The following is a 26,149-nucleotide window of genomic DNA, read 5'->3' as shown; positions in this document are numbered from 1 at the left end:
AAGCAGAGGTTGGATGGCCTTCTGCATTGCAGGGGGTTGTACTAGATCGGGCATAGGCAAACTCGGCCCTCCAGATGTTTTGGGAACTACAACTCCCGTCATCCCTAGCTAACAGGACCAGTGGTCAGGGGTGATGGGAGTTGTAGCCCAAAAACATCTGGAGGGCCGAGTTTGCCTATGCCTGGACTAGGTGATTCTTGGGATCCCTTCCAACTCTACAATTCTATGATTCTGAGAAATGTGTGTCGCAGAAACTGGAGCACGAGAAGCATGTGGAAGCACCCCAGTCTTGTGAACCAGCGAATTGGGATGTCTACTTATTGGTGCATCTCCAGGCAGAGTGCTCCACAGCTTGCTAATCTGCCCAGGAAAAGATGGGGAGTCTTTTTCCTGGAGCTCTTCATTTCAAGCAGCACACTCGGAACATTTTCCGGCCAGCTCACTTAATCCTGGGAGACTTAAAACAACAATAATTGTATGGAATTGTTCCTGGGGCACAGATCTTTTGACAAAAGTTGTTGTAAAAGCAGAAGCTTCAGCTAGATGTGAGCAGACCTAGATGAGTTTTCAGTAGAGAAGTCCAGCATTAACAGCAAGTCTAGGGTTGTGGCCACAGGATTAAGCTCTCATCTCTTGTTATTCACATAGCTTCCAGTTGAACAGGAAGCATCTATGGAACACTGTACATGGAAAAAAACTACCCTCTTGTCTTTCTTTGCCCTCCCTACAGGGCCTGTGTTTTAACGGGAGTGCCTTTCTTTTGTACTTCATCGCTGCCATTGTAGACGCATGTGCCGTCACCAAGGAATTGGACAGCCACAACTACAACAGCTGGGCAGCTTCTTCAGTAAGCTAGTTTTTAATCTTTGAATCATGGATAGTACTCGAAATATGGAAGTGGGTGGAGGAAGTTGTTTATGTGTTCCAACAAATAATTCAGGAACGAGGTATTAAATTGGTGCAGGTTGAAAGACCAGGTAATCTAGATACGTAATTATTGTTGAGACCGTCAACAGAGACTGGCGCAGCATCTTCCTTATTTTTATGTTTTTATTTAAGTAACCTTTTCGTCCTCCCTTTCCACCTGTAAAAGTGCTCATGGCAGCTTTGCGTAAATAGCACGAATTATATAATACATAAATGGTCTCTGAATTTTCGAAATAAATGAATACAGTATAGGTATTTGTTTATTATTAAAAAAAAATAGCTCTCCGCAGGACCATTTCGCAAGTTCCTCCATGCACAAAGAAAGCTCATCAGGAGGGTGGAAGACTCTGCCTGCTCTCCCAGTGTTGCTTTGTTGTATTTCTGGTCTGCATATGCAACAAAGGTTTGAAGATGTGCATTGGTGCTCTGTGTGATCAGGAATCCTGTGCATTCCGCCTTCCTGATGATACAGGGGCTGGATGTACATACATCTATAAGTGAGTGCTCTTCTGCAGAACTTTGGTTCTGAGTGCAGGGGCCCAGGGATGCAGTTAGCAGGTGCAATCCTGATCCCCTCTTTGTATGACTGTGCACGAAGATAGCTCATTTTGACAGTGGAATCATACAAAGGAAGTAGGTTGTGTGAGTTTTCAGTGCTCTTGATGGGTCTTAAAGGTAAAGGGACCCCTGACCATTATGTCCAGTCACGGATGACTCTGGGGTTGCGGCGCTCATCTCGCTTTACTAGCCAAGGGAGCCAGCGTACAGCTTCCAGGTCATGTCGCCAGCATGACTAAGCTGCTTCTGGCGAACCGGAGCAGTGCATGGAAATGCCACTTACCTTCCCGCCGGAGTGGTACCTATTTATCTACTTGCACTTCGATGTGCTTTCGAACTGCTAGGTTGGCAGGAGCAGGGACCGAGCAATGGGAGCTCACCCCGTCGTGGGGATTCGAACCGCCGACCTTCTGATTGGCAAGCCCCTAGGCTCTGTGGTTTAACTCACAGAGCCACCCGCGTCCCTTACCTGTGTGTAATTATGATACTCTTGGCACGCTGATGAATGGTGAGGTGCTTGGTGCCTCCGTTCCGGTCACAATAACCTTATTACATATGACCTTGAGATATTTCTTCCTTGATACCTTCAAGGACTACTACCAGCATTGTTCATATTCTTTGGACCCATTCAGTCACAGCAGGATTTTGGTACTAGGTTTGCAAGTCATCATGCTGGAAAATCATGTTGAAGTGTTTGTTTTTTTCATTTTGAAAAGAAAGTATGTTTCTAGTCCTCGTGACTGGAAAGATACGATTGAATGTTCATGGCAAATGTGGATACTGTCAGCATAAGAAGAGAGCTCTGCTTTACACAGAACATCCAGCTTTCAGAATGGTTATCTACTACTGAGTGTTCTCTAATCTACTGAGCCACAGAAACTGCAAGTGGCTGGTTCAGACATAACTATCACTGTCTAATAAGCCATGCTTTATTAGGCCAGAACTCAGCCTTATGTCTGCATGCTAACTTTTCTTCTGCACTAGAATTCAAAACCTCATGGGTTTATTAAAACACACTTTTATTCACCCCTGAAGACATCCCCTACATTGTCTCCCAAGACAGACAGGTGCCAATTTTCTTGCTACATCCGAAGGGGGAAATTGTGGTTTAAGCTCTGCTTACAAACCAGGATATGAAACCAATAGGTTTCATTAAACTGAGACCATTAAAGCAGTGGTGGTTGCTGAACTTCCAGCACATTTTAACCACATGTGAACTGAAACCAAAAGAATGCCTTACATGGCAAGCTGAACAGAACAGAAGTGCTCAAGACAGGGTCCTGAAGGACAATAAAACAATGAGTGGTTATTTTAAAACCCTTGTCTTGTACCCCATGAATGATCTGGGAATACAAATAAATCTGCTAAATGGTTTTTACTATTTTCTAACAGCTGTTTTCTTTTCCCCCCACAGTTCTTTGCATTCGTTGTAACTTCCTGCTACGGTGGAAATGCCTACTTTAGTTTTGTATCTTGGAGATCGCGGAACTTGCAATAAATGTCCTCTTTAAGTTAAGAAAAAAACACATTTGGGTATAGTGCATCGTTTTTTAATTATCAATTCCTGCAGTGGTTTTTCTTAATGCTCAGGCAAAGCATTTTTACTCAAGAGAATTTCAATGGCTCATGGCTCACATTATGACCATCTTCTTACTTCCTGATTTGTGGTAACCATTGTTTCCTGTGACTTCCAAATTGCAGGATACCATAAATTGAGAATCTGATTATGGATTAGCATGAGGGATGGTGAGAAGAAAGCATGGAAGCTCATAGCATGTTCCTGATGGCCAAACCCACGGTATGGCTATGATACCTAAACTCAACCAGTGATCATGTTAGCATCTAATACTGAACCACGATTCAGTACAATGCACTCTCCCTTTCTCCTGTGTGAGTTGGAGGAGGACACCAGAAAGTTTTACTTAGTTTTCTTTAAGCAAGGCTTGTAGCATCTGGATTAGGGTTTAAGCTATGACAGTAACTCTGGCCAATTTCAGAACAGGCAAACTTCAAACCATGGGTTATGAAGCTGTCTTGTTTAAACTAACCATAGTTGATATAAACTACAAACCCCAATTTAAGTGTAATGTGACAAGCTGTGTTTGAGGGGAAACTAAAGCAGAGGTTTCTGAAGTCATCCTGGCCGTGCAGGAAGAGATGAGAACATGTGAGGCCAAGGAATTTGGTATGTTTAGCCTGGTAAAGTACTGAGAGGAGTTATGATAGCTATCTTCGAATATACAGTGATACCTCAGGTTAAGTACTTAATTCATTCCGGAGGTCTGTTCTTAACCTGAAGCACCACTTTAGCTAATGGGACCTCCTGCTGCCGCTGCGCCGCCAGAGCACGATTTCTGTTCTTAAGCGGAGTACTTAACCTGAAGCGTACTTAACCCGAGGTACCACTGTATAAAGGACTGTCACAGGGAAGACGTAGCAGGCTTGCCTTCTCGTGCTCTGGAGGCTAGACCTCTCACCAATGGCTTCAAGTTACAAGAAAGGAGATTCTGACTAAACATCAGGAATAACTTTCTGACAGTAAGAGCTGTTTGACAGTGGAACAGACTCCCTCAGGACTCTCCTTTGGAGGTTTTGAAGCAGAGGTTGGGTGACTTTATCTGTCATTCATGAGCTAGTTGAGATTTCTGCATCGCAGGTGGTTTGACTGGATGACTCTAGGGGTCTCTTCCAACTCTACAATTCTATCATTCTAGTGTGAACAAGAGACTAATGTGTTTGATGGTGCCTACTTCCAAGTAAGTATGCATAAAGCCCTAAATGGCCTTAGCCCTCTGTAGCTGAAGGAGCGTCTCCACCTCCACCGTCCAGCCTGAGGTCCTGCTCCGAGGGCCTTTGGGTGCTTCCCTCACTGTGAGACATGAAGCTACAGGGAACCGGGCAGAGGGCCTTCTTGGTAGTGGCGCCCGTCCTGTGGAACGCCCTCCGATCAGATGTCAAACAAATGAACAACTAAAAAATTGTCCAGTAGCACCTTAGAGACCAACTAAGTTTGTTCTGGGTATAAGCTTTTGTGTGCATGCACACTAATTCAGATACAATGAAACAGAAGTCCAGTGTTTCAGTGTATCTGAGGTCCTTCTGTTTCAGTGTATCTGGAGAAGTGTGCATGCACATGAAAGCTTATACCCAGAACAAACTTAGTTGGTCTCTAAGGTGCTACTGGATAATTTTTTATTTATTTCGACTGCGTCAGACCCAACACGGCTACCTACCTGAAATGAACAACTACGGTATTTGACTTTTAGAAGGCACCTGAAGGCAGCCCTGTTCAGGGAAGTTCTTAACGGTTGGTGTTTTGTTATGTTTTTAATATTTTGTTGAGAGCCGCCCAGAGTGGATGGGACAGTCAGATGGACAGCATATTAATAATAATAATAATAATAATAATAATAATAATAGAAGCCTTAGTTAGATTTGATGGAAAATATAAGGGATTAAGACTGGAATCCTCCACCACCACCCCTTATGCTGGACTGGGGGGGCGGGATTTGTAGGGAGTGAAGACATTTATCTCCTTGCCTCTGCCGGTTCATCTCATCTCATCTGCTGACTGATGCCAATGGGGTGATGTTTCTGCTACTCTGCCAGCACAGACCTCACTCTTCAGCCTATTGAAAGTATTCCACCCACTGATTTCTCATCAGTCCAGAAGAAAACTCTGAATTAAGTGTTCCAGGGATAGGACTGAGGCAGCTTGGAATCCCAAGTTGCTCTCTTAGCCTATGCTGGCCAGTTGTGGGTGTGATCTGGGCCCAATTTCTGCACCAACCTAAAGCCCTATCTTCCTGTGCCCACACCAATGCCATTGTGAGTGTGTCTCGTTTTTAGCAAGGAGCAATAGTGTCCTCTGCCTGATTGAGAAGTACTGTGAATATTTTACATCAATTAATATGTTTCAGAAGGCAGTGTATGTATTCTGTTGTAATGAAATGCGCCTCCCTTTATTTTTTTACTTTGTAAATATAACTGTCACAGTCCATTTCTATGTATATTGACTCAGATACACATAGGACTGCAGCTTTAGAATAGGTGATGAGATATATATTAGAATAATTTATCATATTTTTATACACGTTAACTTTCTGTCTTTAGGAAAACTTTCCTGCTTAAATGCTACTGTACACAGTCTTGAAGATTTAGAGATCTAAATGAGATTCTCCTTGGAGCGCTAATGTTTCTAAATTGGCCTGGAAGAATTTATTTTGTATTGTAACAAGACACAATCCAGCAATTGCTTTTGAGAGTGAACCACCTAAAGGTGCCAAAGGCCAAAGTTAATGTACTATTCTGAAGCTGCTGCAGTGTAAACATATGACTAGAATGGGAAATCTACAAGACTGTAGAGTGGATCCTTTTTCAAATTAATATGGGTAGGCCAATCAGCTTTCATAGCTGGTAGATAGTTAGAAGCAGTGGGAACCTTGTAAATTCACAGCTCAATTTTATATGTGTCTACTCAGAAGTAAGTCCAACTGAGTTCAATACGACTTACTCCCAAGGAAGATGTGTCTAGGATTGCAGCCTTAAAGAAATTACTTTCTAAGTAACTGGCTCATATTGGGTGGCTATGTGGAATAAACAGAAAAACATCCTCTGGAAGTTCACATTTTGTACATTCTTATCTCAGTTCTTTTTCATTTGATTGCTGACAAACAAGTTCTTCCTTTATTATGGATTTGTCCAATAGCAATATTGGTGCTACAGAATCTGTGTTAGAGATGATTCGATTCTTTCTTTTTTATCTTTAAATCTGCGTATTACGATTACCAAGCTATTTTATATATATATATATATATAGCAAACCATTTCCAACCTGTGTGGTGCCATGATCATCTCCTCCTTCGTTGCACATTTTGTAAAGTATTGGATTTGTATTCCCTTGAACCATTTCAACGTACATAAAAATGAAAGCTTTTTTTAAAAAAAATTTTTTAATTGTTGCAGTGTTCTTTATTTCACTTACTAATTCAAAAATTGTGGAATGTCAATCCAAGGAGCATTATATATACCTTGATCTTTGACTTGGTAAGGAGGCCTCCTTCCTGTCAAAGGTCTCATATCTTCAGGACCAATCTGTCAAGGACAGCATGTTGAGCAGACCTAAGAGCCCCAAACATGGCAGAGCTACCCCTTCTTCTCTCTTTTGCTGTGAGGTATGGGGTCACCAACCTTTTTGGGCCTCTAGGCACACTTGCAAACAAGAGATCCTGTCATATATAATAGAACTGTAGAGTTGGAAGCAACCCCAAGAGTCATCTAGTCCAGGGGTCCCCAGGCTAAGGTCCGGGGGCCGGATATGGCCCAATTGCCTTCTAAATCCAGCCTGCGGACAGTCTGTGAATCTGTGTGTTTTTACATGGATAGAATGTGTCCTTTTATTTAAAATGCATCTCTTTGAGTTATTTGTGGGGCATAGGAATTTGTTCACCCCCCCCCAAAAAAATAATAATAGTCCAGCACCCCATGAGGTCTGAGGGACAGTGGACTGGCCACCTGCTGAAAATGTTTGCTGACCCCTGATCTAGTCCAATCCCCTGCAATGCACACACACTCTACAACCAAGCATGCACAACATATTACGTTAACTATAGCAGAAACCTTTCATGCCTAATTTCAGCAGATGCCACAGAATGTAGAGGTATCAGGGAATGCCTCTTGCAGCTGCATGTACATTGGCAATGCTCCAGTTTGGTCACTTGTTACAGTAGCACAGGCTCTGGTGGGTTGAGTGGACGAGACCCAACAGAGGATCCAACGGTCAAGGCGGTGATTTCTACACGTGCTATAGAGGGAAGGGAGGGGCAGGTGGGGCTCGTCAACCTGGGAAGCTTGCCCTTCCAGAAGGAAAACTGATGCCTTGCAGTTATACTCATTTTTGAGAAACAGGCTTCAGGAGTAAACCCTGAAGAAGAATCCATACCCTTCTGCCTTGCACAATACATTTGGGGGAAGAAAAGGCAAACCCGTTCCATTTCAGCAGGGGTTTCAATCACACCTCCTGGACGGGAAAACCAAGTTGTCTTCTGGACAGGTGGTGGAGGAAGGTGACTGATGGACCTAATAAGGACTTGGCCCATGAAGCCAAACTACTTCCCCTCTCCTGATTTAAAGGGTGGGGGGGAATGGTAGGCTAACTCTCTTTCTCAGTCTGGTCTCTGGGCTTGCTGTGTTATGATAATGCTCCCATCCCCCATACATTTGAATGAGAGATAAATGAACCTTCATTGTGGTCCCTTGGAATGTTACTGTGAAGGTAAGATTTTTTGTGGAGACCATGTGCACTATCTCTGTTTGTATAATACATCCCTGCACACTGAAAGGCACCCCAGAAATTAGACAAACTACACCACGAAGAGAGGAAGAAATGCATAATAAAGTCCTTTATTCACACTAGCAGGGACAAGTATTGCATATTCCTCCTGCGTATTTGGGATGAAGCGGAAATTTCTGCTGGTCTCAGCAAGCCCCTTTGAACTTTTGACAGGTGGGCACCCTGTTCCAACCTGTCAAAATTGGCCCATGGGGTATGGGCAAAATAGGGATAAAAGTTCAATTCCTGACATATAAAGCTATGGCTGCGAAGATCTCTGCCTGAAATCCTGGAGAGGTGCTGCTCATCATTGTTGTCAGAGGGTGGCCAAGACCATCAAAGGTCTGGAAACCAAGCCTTATGAGGAACGGTTGAGGGAACTGGGTATGTTTAGGCTGGAAAAGATGAGACTTGAGATACGATAGCTATCTTCAAATATCTATCTACAGTGCTGCCACGTGGAGGATGAAGCAAGCTTGTTTTCTCCTGTTCGGGAGGCTAGGACCAGAACCAATAGATTCAAGCTAGAAAAAAGGAGATTCCAACTAAGCATCGGGAAGAACTTTCCAACAGTAAAGAGCTGTTGGACAGTGGAACAGGCTCCCAAGAGAGGTGGTGGACTCTTCTTTCCTCAGAGCAGAGATTGGATGGCCATCTGTTACGTATGATCTAGTTGAGATTCCTGCATTGCAGGGGGTTGGACTAGATGACCCTTGGGGTCCCTTTCCAACTCTTACAATTCTGATTCTATATGAGTGCCAAGCCAAACAGACCAATGTTCTGACTAGCTTTAGGGCAGCGCCTGTTTCCCAATGACACGCTGAGCCCATATAAGTAGGCTGTGACAGCAAACTCCTTAAATTAGTTGTGTGACAAGTATTCGTCAACGAAAGCTTAATGCCATAATAAAATTCGCTGGTCTTGTAAGGTGCTGCAAGGCTCCCTGCTGATTTTGCTGTAACAGTCTAACATGGCTCTCCCCCTGTAGAAACTGATAAAAGGGAAATTGACATTCCTGAATTGTTGCCTACATTATCACTCACCTCAATTATATTCCTTATTGGGGAAAGTTGGCGATAATGAGTAAAAACTTCAACTGAAACAATTGAGCAGTCTTTAAAAAAACAACATAGTGCCTTATAAAGGGAGAAGTTGACTAAAATGCTCAACTATTATGCCATTGTTTTTGCACAAGCAGCAGGATAAATAGGGAAGGGTTTTTGTTCTTCCCACCAGAACCTCCTGTTAGCATATTTCGTTCACAATCTAGAGTTTCATTTGCTGCCTATTAAGATCTAATTAAAACAAAAACACAGTCCAGAGCTTAACCTTTGGAGAGGAAGTTGGTAGCACTGAATGGAAAACCCATCACTTGCACCTCCGTGTAATTAACCACCTCCTTTTATTAAGCAGAGGAGTGAACCCTGAGAGACCTTTCGGAAAGGAAGTTGCAAAGCTAAAAGACGACTTTCCAAACTCTGGCGGGTATTAGGTGGGAGGGGAGGAAGAGAAAGACACCGTCATCGTTTTTAAAGCTTCTGCAAATGAACAGCCCAGCAATCTTGTGACACCTCGACGACTGAAATATTTATTGCGGATTTGTGTTTTCTAGGAAGAGTTTCTCTCAGTAACTTCGGCCCCGCCGCCTGAGGCGGGATAGGCAAATAAAAGCGTTCGCGAGAGAGGCCTCGGGCCCGGGAGTCTCGTGTGAACTCTCGCACCGGGTAAACTCAAGTTTTAAGAGTTCTTGTTAAAGAGGGTGGGGTCCCCTCCTCGCCGCCTGCAGCCGAGCCCCGCTGTCCCGGCTAAAGCTGTGGCTTGACACCACCACCGTCCTTTAGGAAATGGCTTCTGTCTTAGGCGGCAGCAGCTGAGGCCCACCTTCCCTCTTCAGGACGCGCGCCACAGGCCGCCTGGTGGAGGAGACTCAGGGGCGCCGGGGCCTCGCTCGTCCTCTCCGCCCCGCTCCAGCTGTGCAGAGAGGCGCGCCAGCCAGCCAGCCAACCCAGCCCGCCCCGCCCTGTCCCGCCTCCGAAGCCCCATAGCGGTCCTAGCAGCGCTGAGGAGGAGGAAGAAGAGCGCGCGAGGGAAGGGCCGGCCGCGCCGTCTCCTCGCCCGCCAAGATGTCTCGCGGGCTGCAGGTGGTCCGCACCGACGCCAGCGGCGGCGGCGGCGGCGCGTCGACGTCCTCGGCGGCGCCTTCGGCCTCGGGGCCGGACTCCGGGCTGCTGGACAGAGGCTACGCGGGCTCTTGCTCCGCCTTGCTCAAAGTGGCCCAGATGGTAAGGGGGCGAGGCGGGGTCCACCAGCAGGGATTCCGGGCGGGTTCCGTCTCCAAAGTTTCCGCGCCTGGCTTGTTTTGCCGCGCGCCTTTCCCGCCCCACCCCCTCAAGGGAGGACGACGTGGCCTAAATCTGGCGCCGCTCGCTCGCTCGCTCCAATGAGAGGCAGGGGGTTTGTTGCACGTGTTGCTCCCGCCAGCGCGCCTTTCTCTCCAAGAATAGCGGCGGGCGCCACATTGCGCCGTCGAGCGCGCGAAGGTGTTATCGCTCCACTCCGCCTTTGGTCAACCCTGTTTGAGCGGGGCGCGGGGAGGGAAAGCTGAGCTGGCTGCTTGTTTCAAAGTCGATGGCCTAGCAACTGTAACTTGCTTTATTTACGCAGAGGCGTACCTACGGTAGGCTCCCTCGTGCGTCCGTGGCGAGGAGCTGTATCTGCGCCTACGAAGGCGGGAGAGACCATGGACCAGAAACTCAAAAAAAAAGTTTGCTTTCCGTCGTCTTTCGCGCTCCGCCAGCGACTTCCCCCGCGGCCATGGGGTCGGGTCTGCTCTGCTCAGCCTTTCCGACGGCCCAGCTGTCTGTCTGTCTGTCTCTGTCTGCCTGCCTCCCTCCCTCCACTTACTGCTTTCCCTTCTGCCTCCTTCCTTCCTTCCTTAGATGCCCTGGAAGAACCACAAAGGACTCAGACCTGCAAGCTTGCCTAACTGTTTGATAAATTAAGTACCTTGGGGCACAGGTAGGGCAGCTACACTTGTTAGGGTTTCCTCCAAAAACAGCCTCCTTCATGAGTGGAAGAGTTATTTCCACTAGTGAAAGGGCACATTTGGATCCAGTCCTCTACCTTTGTTTTGTGTTTGTTGTGCATGGCTCTCATCTAGATCTGAAGAAAAAATAATAAGGGGAAAGTTTGCATCTGCATATGAATTGAAAACATGTCAATTTAAACTAAAAAATAAAAAAATCATTCCAGTTGCACCTTAGACCAGTGTTTTTCAACCTTTTTTGGGCAAAGGCACACTTGTTTCATGAAAAAAATCACGAGGCACACCACCATTAGAAAATATTTAAAAAAATAACTCTGTGCCCATATATATATATATATATATATATATATATATATATATATATATATAAAGACTGTTACAAATCTGAATCTTTATTGTTCTGAAATGCTAGAAACTTAAGACGAAACCCTCCAATTTTCAGTCTCAGATGAGGTGTGGTTCAATGCCCATTTCACATGTAACAAGGCTTCCTTTAAAAATAAAAGGGGAAAAAATGACTAAAGTTCATAAGGATGTGAACGCAACCCTTGGTTTTGACTCAGTTTTTGCAACATCACAAGATCCAGCACCTTCTTCAAAGCTGCTCTTGCTATGATGCTTGGCGAACCTTTTGCCACTCCACAAATTCATCAAGAAGAACAGGCCATGCCCCATCTTCATCATAGTTGCTAAGATCTGCATGGACAGTTCTGCTGAATTCTAACACATTGTACCACTGATCTTTGTTAATTACTCTGTATTTTGACTGCTCCAAGTATTGGTAAAATATTGAAAACAGAGGCCACGTTCTTCCAAGCAGAAGAGCTAACATAGATTTTGCAGTGTCAATATCCAGACTTCTCTGGTCTTTATCCCTTGCAAAATCAAAGGCATATCTGTAGATATTCTTAAATGTTGAAATATCATTCAGTTGCGAGCGCAAAAAATCAAATTTACTCTGCAGCTTTTCTGTGCAGTCACATTGTAATGAGGTCATCCCCTTTAACCATTCTTCCTTTGTAAAAAATCCCATGCTTTCAGCCTCCAGTTTCCAGGCTAAAACTAGCATAATAATATTTTCAGGTTCAACGCCAATGTCCTCACAGAATTTCTCCATTCCTTCTGGCCCTACCACTTCATCCTCACCTGCATATTCATAAAACCAAGCCAGGCACTTCTTGCTTGAAAAATGCTCCTCACCGCTTATCACTTTACTAGAAGCTTGAGACCTGCAGTAGCTGCTGATTTTGCACTTCTTGAGGCCCGTCTCGTCCCCCGCCTGCCCCGAGGATTTGCGCTTCTTCTTCACGGGCATCTCCCTCGGTTCGCCCCGGACGGGGGCGCGGAGGCGGAGGGCCGCGGGGCCCCTCGGGAGGGGGGAGGGAGCCGCCGCCTCTTCCTTCCCTCGCAGCTGAGGAGGAGGAGGAGGCGGAGGAGGAGGCGGAGAAGCTGCCGGTGCCGTCGCGGCTCTTGCCTTCCTTCCTCTCAGCTCGCCGCCGCCGCCGCCGCCGCGCCTGGTAGATTCAGGCGTGGGAAGGGGGATACTGTGGTGGGGAGCGAAATAAAGAGCTTTCCTGAGGGAGAAGCGGCGGCGGTGGCGGCGGTGGCAACGCTGGTCCTCTGTGCCTATATTGACTACATATAAAGTAATTTTTCCCACGGCACACCAGGCAACATCTCGCGGCACACTAGTGTGCCGCGGAACAGTGGTTGAAAAACACTGCCTTAGACACCAACTAAGTTTGTTGTTAGTATGAGCTTTCGTTTGCATGCACACTTCTTCAGATAACCTTGGTGTCAATTTAAGATTTCTTTAGGACACGACAGGATTAAAGCTCAAGATTATTAAACCCTTTGTCTGTTTTGGCTTGGAGGCTAGCTCTGGAAAGACACTGCATTAAAAATCATCACTTGCTAGAAAGAGAAACATTTTTTTTTTGCTGTAATCTTTTTCCCATGTGAGGGCTCCCTATTTCAGCTGCAGCTGAATTTCCTCCCAAGGTTTCAAAATGTAAAACCAATTCGGTATGGCTTTTTTGTTTGCATGTTTGTTTGTTTTTTTAAAGGAGGGCTCTATAAATATTGAATGATTTGCTGTGATTTGAGCAGCATTGTAAAGAACTAGTAATAGCAGATTCAGCTGAGTCAAAACAGGAAGGCACAAAAAATGTGTTTCCTGTTCAAAGAAGACACTGGGAATTGAGGTGTTTTACTGTCAACTACTTTCTCTAACCTTGTGTGTGTGTGTGTGTGTGTGTGTGGAAGGCTAGAGAAATTATTGCACATGGTGACCCTGACACCTGGAGATTTAAAAAGGTACTTCTGCTCAAATGCGTAATTGTCAAGTTACGGCTTATTGTATCAAATCTCTTACCTTGCACACACTTGTTGCATTGCACAGTGGGGACTGGAATCCATCTTTCACTGGAGAAGGTGCATGAGTTTTCCTTTTCCAGGATCTCTTCCCTATCCCTTTCATTGTTATTTTTTGAGGATTTCTCAAGTGGAATTGCATTACCCACCTAATGGAGAGAGAGAAATACGGTCTCTTAACTTTTATCTAGAACAGGGGTAGTCAACCTTTCTGTACCTACCGCACACTAGTGTATCTTTCTTGATGGTAAAATTTCCTTACCGCCCACCAGTGCTCGATTGAAGGAGGATTCAGCTTGTGCCATAGAACCCCCTACCGCCCACCTAGAATCCTGAAACGACCACTAGTGGGCGGTAGGGACCAGGTTGACAACCCCTGATTAGAAGGAGGACTTTTTTTTAGCAGATTATTATTTCAAAAATACATATTGGTTGAGAATTAGTGGACTGGTGTGCTCTGGGAGGTCAAGGTTCTGTATGCACCTCAGTGAAGACAGCCACATTTGCTGGGGTTTCCTTTTTGCATGAAGAGCTACCCTTCATGGAAGAAGAGTTTGGATTTGAAGAGTTTGGATTTGATATCCCGCTTTTCACTACCCAAAGGAGTCTCAAAGCGGCTAACATTCTCCTTTCCCTTCCTCCCCCACAACAAACACTCTGTGAGGTGAGTGGGGCTGAGAGACTTCAGAGAAGTGTGACTAGCCCAAGGTCACCCAGCAGCTGCATGTGGAGGAGCGGGGACGCGAACCCGGTTCCCCAGATTACGAGTCTACCGCTCTTAACCACTACAGAAATCTCCCATCTGTGCAGTGGAATCGTTTATCTCCACAAAGGGTTGTTGAATTGGTGTGAAAGAGCAGTTCAATTCAGGCATTATATGGATGAGTACGTAGAATATGTGGGTGGGGAGGAAAGTGCCACTTCTGTTCCACCTGTCCCTGTCACCTTGCATAAGTTGGAGGACAACCATCTGCAGTGAGGAACCTCTGGTACTTAATGGAAGATTCCTATGGCAGTGTAGAGCCTAGATTTCTCCGGGATTCTGCATCTTGTGGGGGAACCTATAGGAGCACAATGCCTTCACTGCAGACACTCTGCCTTCTAACTCTTGTACAGTGATGGGGGCAGAGGTAGCATGCTCGTCCCTGTTTGCATATTCTGTGTAATGTGGAGTTGTATAATACCAGAATGCAGCTAATCAGAAGCACATTCATTGGTTGTAGAGCTTGCTAACCTTCCCAGTATCTCATGCAAATGCCTTCCCCAGCACCTATGAGGTCCTGTCCTCCCCCACCTGCCATGCTGAGAATAGTTTTGAAAGACATAGTCTTTTGCAGCTGTTAAATGGAATGTTTGGCAGGGGAAGAATAAGTGTGTTTGTGTGTTGCATCTGTGTTCTGATTATGTACATGGTGCCCAGAACAGTTTCTCTGGTTTGCAAATGTACTCACAGGCCCAGAAAGATTGGCGGCCTCTGAAGTGTGTAAATAAGGTTGGATGTCTCTAAATGTGGAGGATCTTGGAATTTTGAAGCTTAAGGAATCTTACGTGTACTTCCTTAAGTACTGAAGGTCGTGGGTTTTTAAATATAATTTTCTGGGTAGCACAAGAGGAGGGGAAGGTGCTATTGAGTTCTGGTCCACATTGCAGGCTTCCTATAGGCATCGAGTTGGCTCTTGTGGGGAGAGGATACTGGACTGCATGTGGTGTTTTTCATATTTAAAACAACTGTAAATTATTCTTAAATGCAAGGTTTTCCTGATTTAGTCATAGTGAGACATAGTGTTAGCATACAGCCATTGTGTTCCGGATCTCTGTTTGCTGATGACCTAAGCCCCCACTTAGCAAAACAGTAGTAACTGTTGCCAGTCCTTAGAAACCTGCCCTCTTGGCAGCTTGAACCCAACAAACATTTACACCGAAGTTCCACTGACTTCAAACTGAGTTGCATGCTGTAAGTTTGCTTAGGGTTGTACCCCAGTGTATTCCCTCCCCCAGTATATTTTTGTAATCTAAACTTTTAAGTTTTATTATCATTGCTTTAGCTGGAATTGTTTTCCTCTGTTTGACTCTTCAAAAATTGGTTTTTCTTTTCTTTTTTTCATTTTGAGCATTTTATTGCGAGTTGGAATTTGGGAATTTGTTTCTTTGGCATTCCTATTCACTCACCCTATTTCGTCTCTTGCCTTTCAGCTATTGCTCCTGATCGGATTTATCTGCATCATTGCTTCGCCGGTGGCCGGTCACAGTTCATATACCTACTTCAAAATTGTCTCCATGTTTGACTTAGTTATGATCTTTATTTTCTACATCGTCTATATCTTCAGAATTTACCGGATGCTGACTTGCATCAACTGGCCACTTGCAGTAAGTTCCTACTCATAGTTAAAATAGTTTTTGTTTTTAATTTCCTGGGTGTGTGTGTGTGTGTGTGGCTACAAGTTGTTTTTAATAAATTGGCCCATGACACTTGTAAAGACAAACAAAAGCTTCCCCAACCCACAAAAAAGTTAGTAAGACACTGGGACCAAAAAGCCATAAAATGTGACAATGAGATCTAGGCAGAGCCCAAACGTAAAGAGAATTAAATCTTTTTAAGTGTGGTGTAGTGCAGTGTTTTTCAACCACTGTTCCGCGGCACACTAGTGTGCCGCAAGATGTTGCCTGGTGTGCCGTGGGAAAAATTGAAAAATTCAAGAAAATTACTTTATATATAGTCAATATAGGCACAGAGTTAATTTTTTTTAACATTTTCTAATGGTGGTGTGCCTCGTGATTTTTTTCATGAAACAAGTGTGCCTTTGCCCAAAAAAGGTTGAAAAACACTGGTGTAGTGGTTAAGAGTGGTAGACTCGTAATCTGGGGAACCAGGTTTGTGTCTCCACTCCTCCACATGCAGCTGCTGGGTGACCTTGGGCTAGTCACACTTCTCTGAAGTCTCTCAGCCTCACTCACCTCACAGAGTGTTTGTTGTGGGGGAGGAAGGGAAAGGAGAATGTTAGCCGCTTTGAGACTCCTTCGGGTAGTGAAAAGCGGGATATCAAATCCAAACTCTTCTTTTCTTCTTCTTTAAGTGATCAGCTCCCAGTCATCAGTTTTCACAGTAAGAAAATTTACATTGTCAGAACATAAAGAGGAACCTCGGGTTTCCCCCAGCACACTTTCAGGCCCTTTTGAAACGGCAGGATTCCCGTGACTCCTTGCTGTCCTAAAATGTGATGAGCACTGCAATCTGCATTTGCAACAAGCAAGTTAGAAGGGCATTGCATGTGAATTGGTTTTCAAATGGAAAAATCAAAACTGGAAACAGAACTGATCGAATCGAACTCTAAAAACCTTTCCAAGATGTATAACTTGATGCTAGAGTGGCATACGAAAGATGAATTGGTTAAATCGACAATGATAGATTGGGCGAAAGATGTGGGTCACAATATTATGATGGATGACTGGGAGAGATTGTGGCAGAAAGGTATCAAATTTACTGCTTGTAATAGTTTAAGAGAAAATATAATGAAAATGATGTATAGATGGTATCTGACACCAGTTAAGATAGCTAAGATGAATTCCAAAATGTCTGATGTGTGTTGGAAATGTAAATCTGCGAAAGGTACCTTTTTTCATATGTGGTGGTCATGTCCTGGGGTGAATGCTTTCTGGGATAAGATTTATAACGAGTTAAAGAAGGTAATGAAAATTACCTTTAGTAAGAAACCAGAGGCATTCCTTTTGAGCATGACCAATGAAGAGATTCCCAGTCAGGATAGAGTATTTTTCATGTATGCCACAACAGCTGCTAGAATTTTATTGGCAAGAACCTGGAAGGGTGAAGAGATCCCAACAGTGGAAGAATGGCAGATGAAGTTAATGGACTATATGGAACTCGCTGAACTGACCGCTAGAATCCGAGACCAGAGGGAGGAGGAGGTGTCGCAGGATTGGAAGAAATTCAAGGACTATTTACTTAAGTGTGTAAAATTGAATATTTGAATATTTGAGCAGAACTAACTAGAAGAATCGGCTGTAGCAGGTTAATATTAGAAAAATTGTTCAGAAGAAATTTATGTTGTGAATGATTTAATGGTGTAAGAATATTTTAAGATATTGATTATAAGTGATGATTTATATTAGATTAAGTAATTTTAAAGAGTATTAAGAGATCTGGTTAATGTTATTGGAAAAAGATATAAAGCTACCTAAAGAGTATATATGATTTTAAAAGCAGTGGAGGGAACAGGGGAAGTCCCCTAACAGATAAGCCAGAAACAAGAAAAGTACAAAGATAGATGTTCGTTAAGGTTTGTATATGTTTTTCTTTGTTTGTTGTTATGGTTATTATTTCTATTTTGATTATTGTTTATTATGTAGTGTGTTTTTATTGTGTTTATGTTTATGTAATGTTTTTTCTTCTTTCTTTGTTTTATTGCAAAATAATAAAAAATCTTTAAAAAAAGAAGAAGAAGAAGGGCATTGCATGTGTGTTGGCTGTGCTGCTTAGCTGCCACGATGTTTCAGTTTGTGCAGATGGTCGAAGACTATACTGTAATACATGCATGACGATGGCATTCCCCCCCCCCTCCTGATTTGACCCAATCTTCCATGCTGCTATCGCTGCATACAGCATCCATTGGAGAGATGAGTCTGCTCTATCTCTCTCACTTGCTATTCAGGGACAAGAATCAACTGCTGCAGGCCCTCTCCCTTGGGGATGGTCAGACAAATGGAATATTTGCTCCAAAATCTTCACGGCACATGGTGGGCAAAGGAGTGCAAAGTAGCAGAGCAAACTCTGTGTTAGAGTTTGCTCTAATTGGTACCCAAGAGAATAAAGACAACATCTCATGCAGTTCAGGTCTTTCTGGGAAAGAAAGAAAGAAAGAAAGAAAGAGGTGTATTGGTGACATTATCACTTTCCTGTTGTACTGTAAAGTCCCAGTTTCAGAAATATCACGTAGTTCAAACCTCCTGGGACCACCACTGTACCACTTTAGAAATGCTTATCAGTTTTGAAATGCTTCCTCTTTGCAGATCAAAAAGTAGCATGGGTGTGTGGAGACTAGACCCATCTCTGATATGCTAACTTTCAGCAGTAGCCTTCAGGCAGGTGATTCTGTAATCTGCTTTATAGTGTTTAGCATTCCTCGAGAGCTGCATCGTAATATAGGGCATTTTTAGCCCTGGTGTCAAAACGTTTGGAAGTGTAGCTGCAGCATCTCTGTTAAAGGCTTTAAAATCAGGTGTACGTATTATTACAGTTTTATACGCCACTTTTCCTCGCAGGAGCTCAAAGTGGCATTGTTACAAGGTGGGGCATGCGTTTGAATCCATGTGCAGGTGTCTTCCTATGCACAGCCCCAATATTAAGCTGAGAGTTAGAACATGCATCTGTTGTGAATATATTTAGCCAGTGTGGTGTAGTGGTTAAGAGCGGTGGACTCGTAATCTGGTGAACCGGGTTCGCTTCCCCGCTCCTCCACATGCAGCTGTTGGGTGACCTTGGGCTAGTCACACTTATTTGAAGTCTCTCAGCCCCACTCATCTCACAGGGTGTTTGTTGTGGGGGAGGAAGGGAAAGGAGAATGTCAGCTGCTTTGAGACTCCTTCAGGTAGTGATAAAGCAGGATATCAAATCCAAATTCTTCTTCTTCTTCTTCTTCTTCTTCTTCTTCTTCTTCTTCTTCTTCACCTTATGCCCCAAGAAGCTCACTCCAGAGGAATAAAGAAAAGTTGAAACAAAACAAAACAAAAAATTCATTCCAGTAGCACCTTAGAGACCAACTAAATTTGTTCTTGGTATGAGCTTTCATGTGCATGCACACTTCTTCAGATTATTCTGTCTGAAGAAGTGTGCATGCACACGAAAGCTCAAACCAAGAACAAATTTAGTTGGTCTCTAAGGTGCTACTGGAATGCATTTTTATTTTATTTTATTTTGTTTTGACTATGGCAGACCAACACTGCTACCTACCTGTAAAAGAAAAGTTGGTTCATTTCTTGAAATGAAAGTGATAGCGGATATGAATGCTGCTTCAGAAAGCAAATTTGCAAATATAAATGGGCAGCAAATTGTGCCGCATACACACCATGATTTAAAGAGCAAAAAGGATCCCCGTCTATTCCAAAGCCTAAAGAGAGAATGACAGTTTGGCCAATGACAGATGCACACTAAAAGTGAGGAAGGGAAGCAAGCAGAACTCTCAAGAGATCAATAGGGCTTTGCCTTTCTGTTTGGGAGTTACCTTCTCCTTATCAATAACATGCACCAGCAAGTCTGCAGCATCTCTCTTACCCAGGGGTCAGCAAACTTTTTCAGCAGGGGGCTGGTCCACTGTCCCTCAGAGCTTGTGGGGGGCTGGACTAATTCCCACACTGATTCCCGGACTGTCCATGGGCCGGATTTAGAAGGCGATTGGGCCAGATAGTTTGCCTACCCATTCTCTTACCCATTGTGCAATCTCGAAAAGAACTTGTTTGTTTGTTTGTTTGTTTTGGCGGGGAGTGGGAAGAGCAAGGGATAGTAACCTTATCTGTTTCAGCAGAACATTGTCTTTCCTCCAGGAAATGTGATTTGGGCCAGAGACAGCAATCCCATGTTTCCTTTTTCACATGTGATTTAAAGCAAAAGAATCTCATTGGCTGGCAGTGTTGTGCCACATTGAAATGCTCCTTTTATTGGGTTGTCTAACTGTTCTGTGCTTGTTTCTTTTCAGGAGTTTCTCCATTACCTAATAGGTACCACCCTTCTTCTCATTGGATCTGTGGTGGTGGTAGCAAGGAGCTCTGGGTCAGCAAGTCTTACAGCTGGAGCGGTGAGGCTACTTTTTATTTTTTATTTTACTATCGACAAGGAATTGCTTTTGCATTGTTACTGCTGGGGTCTGATTTTAGTGCAGATTCCAAGTTTCCCCCCCTGCATAATTACTCTTTGTATGCATGTAAGGTAGAGCTGTATGTAAAGTAGAGCCACAGTTTATACCACAAGTCAGGATTTGTCCCTTGTTTGTGCTCTGTATCCTGGTTGGGTTGAGTGTTGGAGGTCCTTTGACAAAACCTTGTATGCATTACAGTGGTACCTCGGAAGTCGAACGGAATCCGTTCCAGAAGTCCGTTCAACTTCCAAAATGTTTGGAAACCAAGGCGTGGCTTCCGATTGGCTGCAGGAAGTTCCTGCAGCCAATCGGAAACTGCGGAACCCATGTCAGACGTTCAGGTTCCAAAGAACGTTCGCAAACTGGAACACTCACTTCCGGGTTTGCTGTGTTTGGGAGCCAAAATGTTTGACTTGCAAGGCGTTTGACTTCCGAGGTACGAACTTTGCCTTATCCTATTTTACCTGTTCTCATCCATTACTGGATCTTATTATTACTTCACTTTTTTTACTTGGGGTGTGTGGCAACCACAAGATTCGCCTTGTATCTGTATCGTTTGGAAGCACACTATATGGCTACATCATGGGGCCATTGGGGTCATGCAGATTTCAGAGTTTCTGGGTCATAGCTGCTAATGGCCACTCTTTTAGCACATTAAATTAGAAGCCTAATTTATCCTGAATAGGATCTATCAATTGGATGCATGCAGGTGAACAGAATCCTTAGGGGATAAATCTTAAATGTGGGTATAGGGTATATTGGATTCTCTATACTAGAAGGTTTAGTTATCACACGGCTCTTTTTGTTTTGTTTTTAAACAGGTATTTGGCTTCTTAGCTTCATTTCTGTGTATCTTAAGTATATGGCTATCCTACAAAGTCTCTTGTGTCACTCAGTCAACAGGTAAGTATCTAGTCAATTAAACTGCACCAACCATAGCTAACATGCATTATTTAAACATGGAATGACCAATTGGTGGTCCATCAGCAGAACTGTCTGAGCGTAGGTGAGGATGACAAGCAAGAGTCTCTTAGGCAAGAAAGACAAAGTGATTCTACCCAAGAAATTGTCCTCCCCCAACCTGTCAGTGGCATCGTGGATCGTCTCGGACATAAGAAACAGCCTTGTTCACTTGTGTTCTCTGACTCTTGCAACCTATATTGTAGACCTAGATACTCCATTCCTGTCGTAGCTGCAAGGTTCAACAAATAACTAAGCAATATGTTTGACCCAAGCCAGCTCACATTTAAATTACTTAAATTCCTCCATTTGCTCCCTTCATTGTAAGATATTCTTGGCCTGCTAAGCATAAGCTTGGTACCTATAAGATTCCATCTCATGTGCAGACATCTCTGATTTTATTCATGCCATCCCTTCAATAAATGACTCATTATATAAAGGAGTGGATTTTTTTTTTAAAAGTGTACCTGCTCATTAGCTGCTTTGAGCAGATGGAATAAAATATTTTAAATAAATACTCACAGTTAACTGTAATTTAGCTGGTGACCTTTATCAGGGATCAAAGCATTTGAACACACTCTCATTCTGTATTAATTTCTCCCTGTTCATGTCTATATTTTAAAAAAAAATAAGACAAAAATCTTCTGGTTTGGTACTGTTTGTATATAGTTCAGCATTTAAAAATATTTACTAGAAGCTCCTACACCTGCTCGCTCCATGTGGCAACCCTGCCTACCTGCCAATCCCTTTGCCAACCTTTCTCCCCCACACCAATACCATCTATGCATCAACTCCTTCGTTTACCCCTGACCAACCCCACCTCCCTTTCCACATCTATGTATCCCTTCACCTATTTCCTCAGAGCTCACCCAAACCTGCCCCTTTCCTTATAGGTCGCCCAAACACCTGTCCTCTTTTAAAGGAGGGGAAAGCACTTCAGAGTATGGTTTGGCCAACTGCTCTCTGAAGCATCTCCCACCTTCTGTTTAAACAGCTTGACTGGGCCTCTGACCACCTGCAATACTTCCTCATCTGCCTGCTCTTCTGTTTCCACACTGGAATTGGCATAGTTGCCTGCCGAAGGTCACACAAACTGCAGTGTGATGACAGCCTTACATTTTTATGTATATAGGAGGATATCACATCTACACTGAGAGATGGGGTCTTACTGTAGAGGCATCAATGCAGACAGAATGGATATTGGGTGGTTCCAAGTCACCCCTTGCCCTCTTAAGTATGTGACAAATCTACCGTTACATCTTCATGCCCCAAACATTTACAAAGCTCTCCTCTTTCATCAGATGAAATTGTTGTGTGAGCTTGCCTAGAAAATTCATGTTAGGGAGCAGCTATATAAATTGTGTCTGTAATTTGCTTGACAAGTTTATTCTAGTCATTCTTTTTCTCTCTCTGTTTCTTTTTCAGATGCTGCTGTGTGAGTCTTTTGGCACTCATGATGCACACACCAAACTGAGAATCTCATAGGCTAACAGACAGCAAATGTATGTAAGATGGAATTTTGTTCTGGTAGTCTTCTTGAGGGCTTGCTTTTGTAATGACTCCTGAAACCTCTTACTAAGTGAGCTGACCACCAGAGGGCTCTGGTCTTACACTCCTCATATTCATTTGTCCAGATTGTTATGATAATACCAGCAGCCTCTATGCTGCATTGTCTTAATACCAAGATTCTTGTATTGCTTAAGTATTAGGGAATCTGTTTTTTCTTTCTTGCTACAAACAAAGGGAAACCAGGATTGAAATTCTTACTTAGCCGTGAAGTTAACTGGGTGACCAGATGTTTTCCCTCAGCCTATCCTACCTCACAGGATTGTTGTGAGGATAAAATGGTGATGGAGAACAGTGTATTCTACTTTGAGCTCCTTGAAGGAAAAGTGGGGTGTAAATGTAAAAATGATTATTCTATGTCACGATTTGGTAGGAGCGAGCTCCCCTCTTTTCACGTTGATATCACTCAAGCTACCTGAGTGATCTGAACAGGGACCTGCATATAAAGGTTGAAGGTGGGCAATGTACTGTTTCCTTTAATCTGCAGCTGGAAAATGCTACATTTCACCACGGACCAGCAGCTGCTTTATATTAAGTTTTACATGCAAAGTCTATTGCTTACCTCTGCCTTTCCTGCCTTTTGGCTCCCAGTGCAAGAAAAGGCATTTGATAATTTATGTTTTGACTGGCTTACTGTGAATATTTCTTCAGAAGTGAAACCAAGTTTCTTTTTTGTCCTAGTGTTTCTTCTGTTTTTAAGTATTTTTGTACATGACAAAATAATTTTAAATAAATTTTATACTTCAAAAACATCACTCGCTTCCATATCCATACCTGTTAGACAGAACCAACTCCCCAAAGTTTTCAGTTTTGATAATATGTTGCTTGGCATTATTAAGAGTTAACTTTGGTCCCGGTGAAGATCAGCTCTTTTGGCTGGAAGGCCCCAGTTAAATGCAATCAAATCTTATTTTGTGTTGCAAATGAGCAGTTCATGGGGAAATCTTACGGCAGCTATGTAAAAAGAAGCAAGTTTTCTTGTTTCATTATTTCAGTGTTCAACGTGCTATTTCGGTTTATAGGGATTCTATTGCTGATGGTTTGTTTTATATTCCCCTGTTGTCTAACTGCAATACATTGGACAGTATCTTCTTTCTATGGTAGAAGCAAGCTAATAGAACGCCCTCAGTGAGAATTAACTTCATGACCTTCAGGTACCAATTTAGGAAAATTCACTTCCAGAGCACTTTTGAGTCCTAGATGGTCTTAACGTTATCATTGCAGGTTATTCTCCAGGTCTCTAGTGTGTTTATGTCAAATTGTGTGGTTTTATTTTGTTTCATTGTGCTTTTAATGTTTTTAGTCACTTTGCAAATCTACAGGAAACAGCGGAGTGGAAACATTTGAATAAACAAATCTGCAAAAGGGTTGGAACCTTTCCACAAGATAATCTAAAACTGTTTAGCTGAGAGCAAGTCCTGTATAACTCAGTGGGGCTTGCAGCAAAATCCTATGCTTGCTTACTTGGAAGTAAGCATTTAACCCAGTGCTTTCATTTCACAGCCCGACAGCATCTTATTCTGTTTCAGGATAACAAGGTGGGCAGTTTGGGGTGGGGATTCTGTAATGTTTAATTAAAGATCGGTCAAGTAATTTATGCTTTTAAGTTGCCAATATTATGCTAGCACTATTAGGAAAAAAAAAAACAGGACAATGCATGAATAGAAGTACGCCTTTCAAAAAGGCTCTAGGTAACCAGAAATGGTTCATGTGATATGCTGTCTGGGGTGACTTGCTTTTGCATGATTAGAGGCCAGAGCAAGGGTGCAGAAGACTGGCCATTAGTGCTACAGGCTCAAGGAAAACAGTCATTAATACTGCATGCACAGCAGTTTATCATGCATGACATCAAAGTAATTATGCCCTTGGCAGGCTCAGGCTACACAAACTGTAAGCAAAAACAACCCCGTTTTTCCTCAAAGCAAGGGTTTAATTTCATCATTATCTCCATCTTTTAAATTAAAAATTACTTAAAAAGAAGCAGTTGCTCAGGTGCCTAAGTGAAACAGAACATGCAAGCCAGATAATAGGACATGGCAAGAAAAAGCTGCTTTGAGACTCCTTCAGGTAGTGATAAAGCGGGTTATCAAATCCAAACTCTTCTTCATCTGTAGGAAGAGTTGCATCAGGAAGAGTTTAGTGCACCATGGGATATTTTCAGGATGGTTCATGAGAGATTTCCCTGAGAAAACACAACGGAAAAGGCCGGCACTCCAGTTTGGGTAGTGCAAACTGCTTCCTTGTAACACAATTCAATGGTTCAGCCCTCAGGGGGGGGGGGGAGGACATTACCATTTATCCCTGTTTCTTCAAGAAAAAGTGGGTTCTTGCTGCCCAGTTACCAACAGCAGAAAAGAGAAATACTCCAAAGCAACATGCTTTCTACAACTTTTAATAAAAACAATCATTTCGTAATCAAGGGATTCCAATGAAGATAAAAAATAGGTAGTAAAAAGGCCAGGCTACAATAGAGAAGGTCAAAAAGTTGACATATAGCATACAGTTTACAATAAGAGTCTATACAGTAACAGTTTAGGCAAGAGTTGGTTTGTCATTACACATTTCCAAAGTGAAGACAATGTTATAATTCACAGTTCAAAATCACCCAAACCTTTTTCACGAAGTATATGCTATTAGAAAAGTTTGTGCCTAGCCTACATTTAAAAAACCCATTGTAAATAATTTCTCAAAACCGCTGAGTGTCTTCCCATCTTGACAGTGGGCCATTTGTCAAAGCATTTCCTGTGTTATGGATGGAATGCATGTGATTACACAGGGGGTGAGATCCAAAGAACAGCACCCTTCTGTGTGCCCTAGGCACCATTAGGCGTATCCAAACAGTGGCTGTCTGTGTCATGTGGGAAACCACTTCTGAAACTAAGGGGACTTTCTGACTTTCTCTCCTGGGAGAATGGGGATCTGCTGTACGAAACAGGGAAAGTAAAAAAACAAAAAAAAACCAAGTGTGCTCATGCTCTTGGTGGTGCCACAAGTAGTTGTTTGGATCTTGGCCTGTGCCCCTTCTACTCTAGGACACTGCAAACACAATGGGTTGGATCCAAACAGTCAGCCTTCCTTTAGGCAAGGGGCAGCTGACATTTTTTGGGGCTGACGGCTGCATTGAGCCAAGATTAATTTTTAATGTGAAAATGTTTTGGAGGAGTCTAGAGGCAAAAAACCCCCAAAAAACAAATAAACCACCTTTTGACGTCATGGTGTCATAGTGGTGGGTCCATTAGAGAAGTCAATTTTAATTTTTTTGAAATAATTAATTTAAAAGGGTTAATTTGGTGGATCCTAGGGGATCGCAAAAGACAGCTTGGGAGGCTGGAAACAGCCCATAAATTAGCTACGCCTGCTTTAGTCCTAAAGAAATCTATGCAACAAGTTACTCACTACTTAACAGGTCATTTGATTTCAATGGGACTAAAGTGTGGCAAGCAGTTTGGATCAAACACAGTATGTTCAAAGGGTTTGGTCTTATGGCGCTGAACTATTGGTATAAAAAGGAGATAATTGAAG

The 26,149-nt window shown here is 43.3% G+C and overlaps 3 protein-coding genes across 3 annotated transcripts in view; 2 read left to right on the top strand and 1 right to left on the bottom strand.

The window, feature by feature from the left end:
• The window catches only part of CMTM8 (CKLF like MARVEL transmembrane domain containing 8), a 45,075-nt gene extending 42,067 nt beyond the window's left edge, over window positions 1–3,008 (top strand). Inside the window, exons 3-4 of the mRNA XM_033165853.1 lie at window positions 731–847; window positions 2,900–3,008. Coding sequence (XP_033021744.1) covers window positions 731–847; window positions 2,900–2,983 — 201 coding nt within the window. The 3' untranslated portion in view covers window positions 2,984–3,008. The remainder of the gene's footprint in view (window positions 1–730; window positions 848–2,899) is intronic.
• Window positions 3,009–9,767: 6,759 nt separating this feature from the next.
• On the top strand, window positions 9,768–23,484 carry CMTM7 (CKLF like MARVEL transmembrane domain containing 7). Its single transcript, XM_033165745.1, has 5 exons — window positions 9,768–10,098; window positions 15,429–15,602; window positions 19,943–20,041; window positions 20,923–21,004; window positions 22,487–23,484. The coding sequence occupies exons 1-5, from the start codon at window positions 9,940–9,942 to the stop codon at window positions 22,498–22,500; spliced, it is 528 nt and encodes a 175-aa protein (XP_033021636.1). The 5' UTR covers window positions 9,768–9,939; the 3' UTR covers window positions 22,501–23,484.
• LOC117055850 (DCN1-like protein 5) lies at window positions 11,319–12,177 on the bottom strand. The gene has a single exon (XM_033165744.1). The coding sequence runs from the start codon at window positions 12,175–12,177 to the stop codon at window positions 11,473–11,475; it is 705 nt and encodes a 234-aa protein (XP_033021635.1). The 3' UTR covers window positions 11,319–11,472.
• Window positions 23,485–26,149: the final 2,665 nt, after the last annotated feature.

Source organism: Lacerta agilis, chromosome 12 (assembly GCF_009819535.1).
Source record: "Lacerta agilis isolate rLacAgi1 chromosome 12, rLacAgi1.pri, whole genome shotgun sequence".
In the NCBI taxonomy this organism is placed as follows: domain Eukaryota; kingdom Metazoa; phylum Chordata; class Lepidosauria; order Squamata; family Lacertidae; genus Lacerta; species Lacerta agilis.
The sequence above is the reverse complement of the archived record's forward strand: the minus strand, read 5'-3'. Positions and strand labels throughout refer to the sequence as shown.